The sequence below is a fragment of the Ursus americanus genome, chromosome 13, assembly GCF_024610735.1.
Source record: "Ursus americanus isolate L20-20 chromosome 13, mUrsAme1.1.p, whole genome shotgun sequence".
In the NCBI taxonomy this organism is placed as follows: Eukaryota; Metazoa; Chordata; class Mammalia; order Carnivora; family Ursidae; genus Ursus; species Ursus americanus.
The window spans coordinates 18,184,090-18,186,370 of NC_142139.1; the positions used below are offsets into that span (position 1 = coordinate 18,184,090).

General features: G+C 35.2%; 1 protein-coding gene across 1 annotated transcript; it reads right to left on the reverse strand.

Annotated features, from left to right (window-relative positions):
* Window positions 1–1,277: 1,277 nt before the first annotated feature.
* Window positions 1,278–1,406, reverse strand: LOC148109063 (thymosin beta-4-like). The gene is given in 1 exon segment (XM_087866348.1): window positions 1,278–1,406. A coding segment is annotated over 1 exon segment (117 nt). The 5' UTR covers window positions 1,398–1,406; the 3' UTR covers window positions 1,278–1,280.
* Window positions 1,407–2,281: the final 875 nt, after the last annotated feature.

Here is a 2,281-nt window from a genome sequence, read left to right on the forward strand (position 1 = left end):
GCCCATAGTAGTATGGTATCAAAAATATGCTGATCTCATAAAATAAGCAATGAAATATTCCTCTTTTCTATTTTTCTATAGTTGGTGTAAAATTGTTCAATGCTGGAATAACTCATCAGGGAAGCCATCTGGGTCTAAGCTTTCTTTTCGAGACAATTACTGTGGATTCAGTTTGTCTCATACATACAGAACAGTTGAACTATTTAAGGTTTCTATTTGTTGGCAGCCCGTTATTCTTGGATCTCTCATGTTTCTGTGCATCTTGCAAGTAGTGGTGCTGGTGCCTTTGTTCTGGACTGACTTCACTAATGTTTATACAATGAACAGCCTTACAAGAAAGAGATACTAAAGGGCAGATGTTTTATTGTTTAGTATAGTAAAAATGATGTCTTCTTTCAGGTTAAAGTTTCAAGAGGTTTGCTTTCAGCTCATTATAAAATATTTGATTCTCTAAACTTGCGGTTCTTTGGCAAGGTTGCTTTCTGGGGATCTAGTCACATTTCTTAGACTTTTATTCTGTGACCCACGTGTCTTACATTATTTCGCTGCTTTCTTTCTTAATGTATATTTGTTTTGGTCTGAATATTTCTGATCCAACTTTAAGCTCACTACTAGTCTTTTCCCCTGGATTTAATCTGCTTTAATCTATTTCTTGAATTCTTTTTTTTTCATATTTTAAACTTTTAAAATTTGTGCATTCCAATAATTAAAATCATTTGAAGGAAAAAAATGGCATTCTGATTAAACTGTACTTTACAGCTTGCAGGACACCTTGGACCAACTTAGTTTTTACTAGTTGTCCCTTCTCAGCTTCTTCCTTCACCAACATGCAAGTTCTTTTCCTTCCCTGCCAGCCAGACAGGCAGACTGGAGAGAAGGCTCTGCATTCATGAGCAGTAGTTCAGATTCTTCTTCTTCTTTCTTTTTTTTTCCCAACATTTTATTTATTTATTTGAGAGAGAGAGAGCACTCAAGAGCACAAGTACAAGCAACAGGGAGGGGCAGAGGGAGAGGGAGAAACAGACACCCCTCTGAGCAAGGAGCCCATCTGGGGGCTGGATCCCAAGGACTCTGAGACCATGACCTGGGCTGAAGGTAGATACTTGCTTAATTGACTGAGCCACCCTGGTGCCCCCAGATTTTTTGATGAGAAAAGGAGCAGCAGTCATTTAAACTTGATCTAACCTCTTTGCATCCTACAAAGTTTAACCGCTAAAAGAAGTAAGACAATAAGGCAATGCTTGTGAAATGAACGATGCATATTGGCAGTGCACGCCTCATTACGATTCACCTGCTTGCTTCTCCTGTTCAATCATTTCTTTTGAAGGCAGTGGATTTTTCTTTCATGTTCCTGTCTTCTACAATTTTGACTTATCAAATTTCTCAATTTCAGCCATATCATGTTTGTCAGACTTGGTTGCAGAGGAAATGGATTGAGGCGTCTGGAGGAGCGAATTCTGGTCTGTGCAATGGCCGCACTGAGTCCATCTACTGACTTTTTACTTAGTTCTTGATTCTTGTTCTATTTCTGTTTATTCTTTTTTAGACTATATTTTGTCAAATATTTTCTTAAGTATATTATTCATAGCTATTTCAGTGTTAGATAATTGTAATATCCAGATAAGCTGTGGATTTCTTTTAATCTGGTTTTTCTCTTGGTTATTTTTTTTAATAGACTTTTTACTGAATGCTGAAAATCATATATGAAATAACTTGTTCCCATCCTTTTAATCTATAATCTTTTTTTCTGATTAAAGTTTTAAACTTTATTTCAATAATTAATTTACAACTGCCTAATATTAAACTATCATGATGCTAGCTTTCTTTAAGAATTCTTCAGACAAAATAATGTTTTTTCAAGGGTAAAATTGAATTAGAATTCTATATCCAGGGAAAATATCTTTCAAGAATGGAGGGGAAATTTGGTATTTTCATAAAGGAAAATGGAGAGAAGTTTTTCGCTAGCCTTTCTAGAAAAACTACTAATATAAGTTTTTCAGACACAAGGAAATGATAGCAGAAGCAAACCTGGAATATTAGGGATGATAAGACCAAGTGATGGCTAAGATTTGCAACAATTGGAACTCTCATGCATTGTTGATGGGAGTGCAAAATTTCATATCACTTCTGGAACAAGGTTTGACAATTTTTACAAAGTTAAACACATACTTACTATATGACCCAGCAATCTTACTCTTCAGTTATGTTCCAAAAAAAAAAGACCTGTTCATTAATATTTATTGCAGCTCTATTCATAACTGCAAAAGCTGAAAAGAACTTT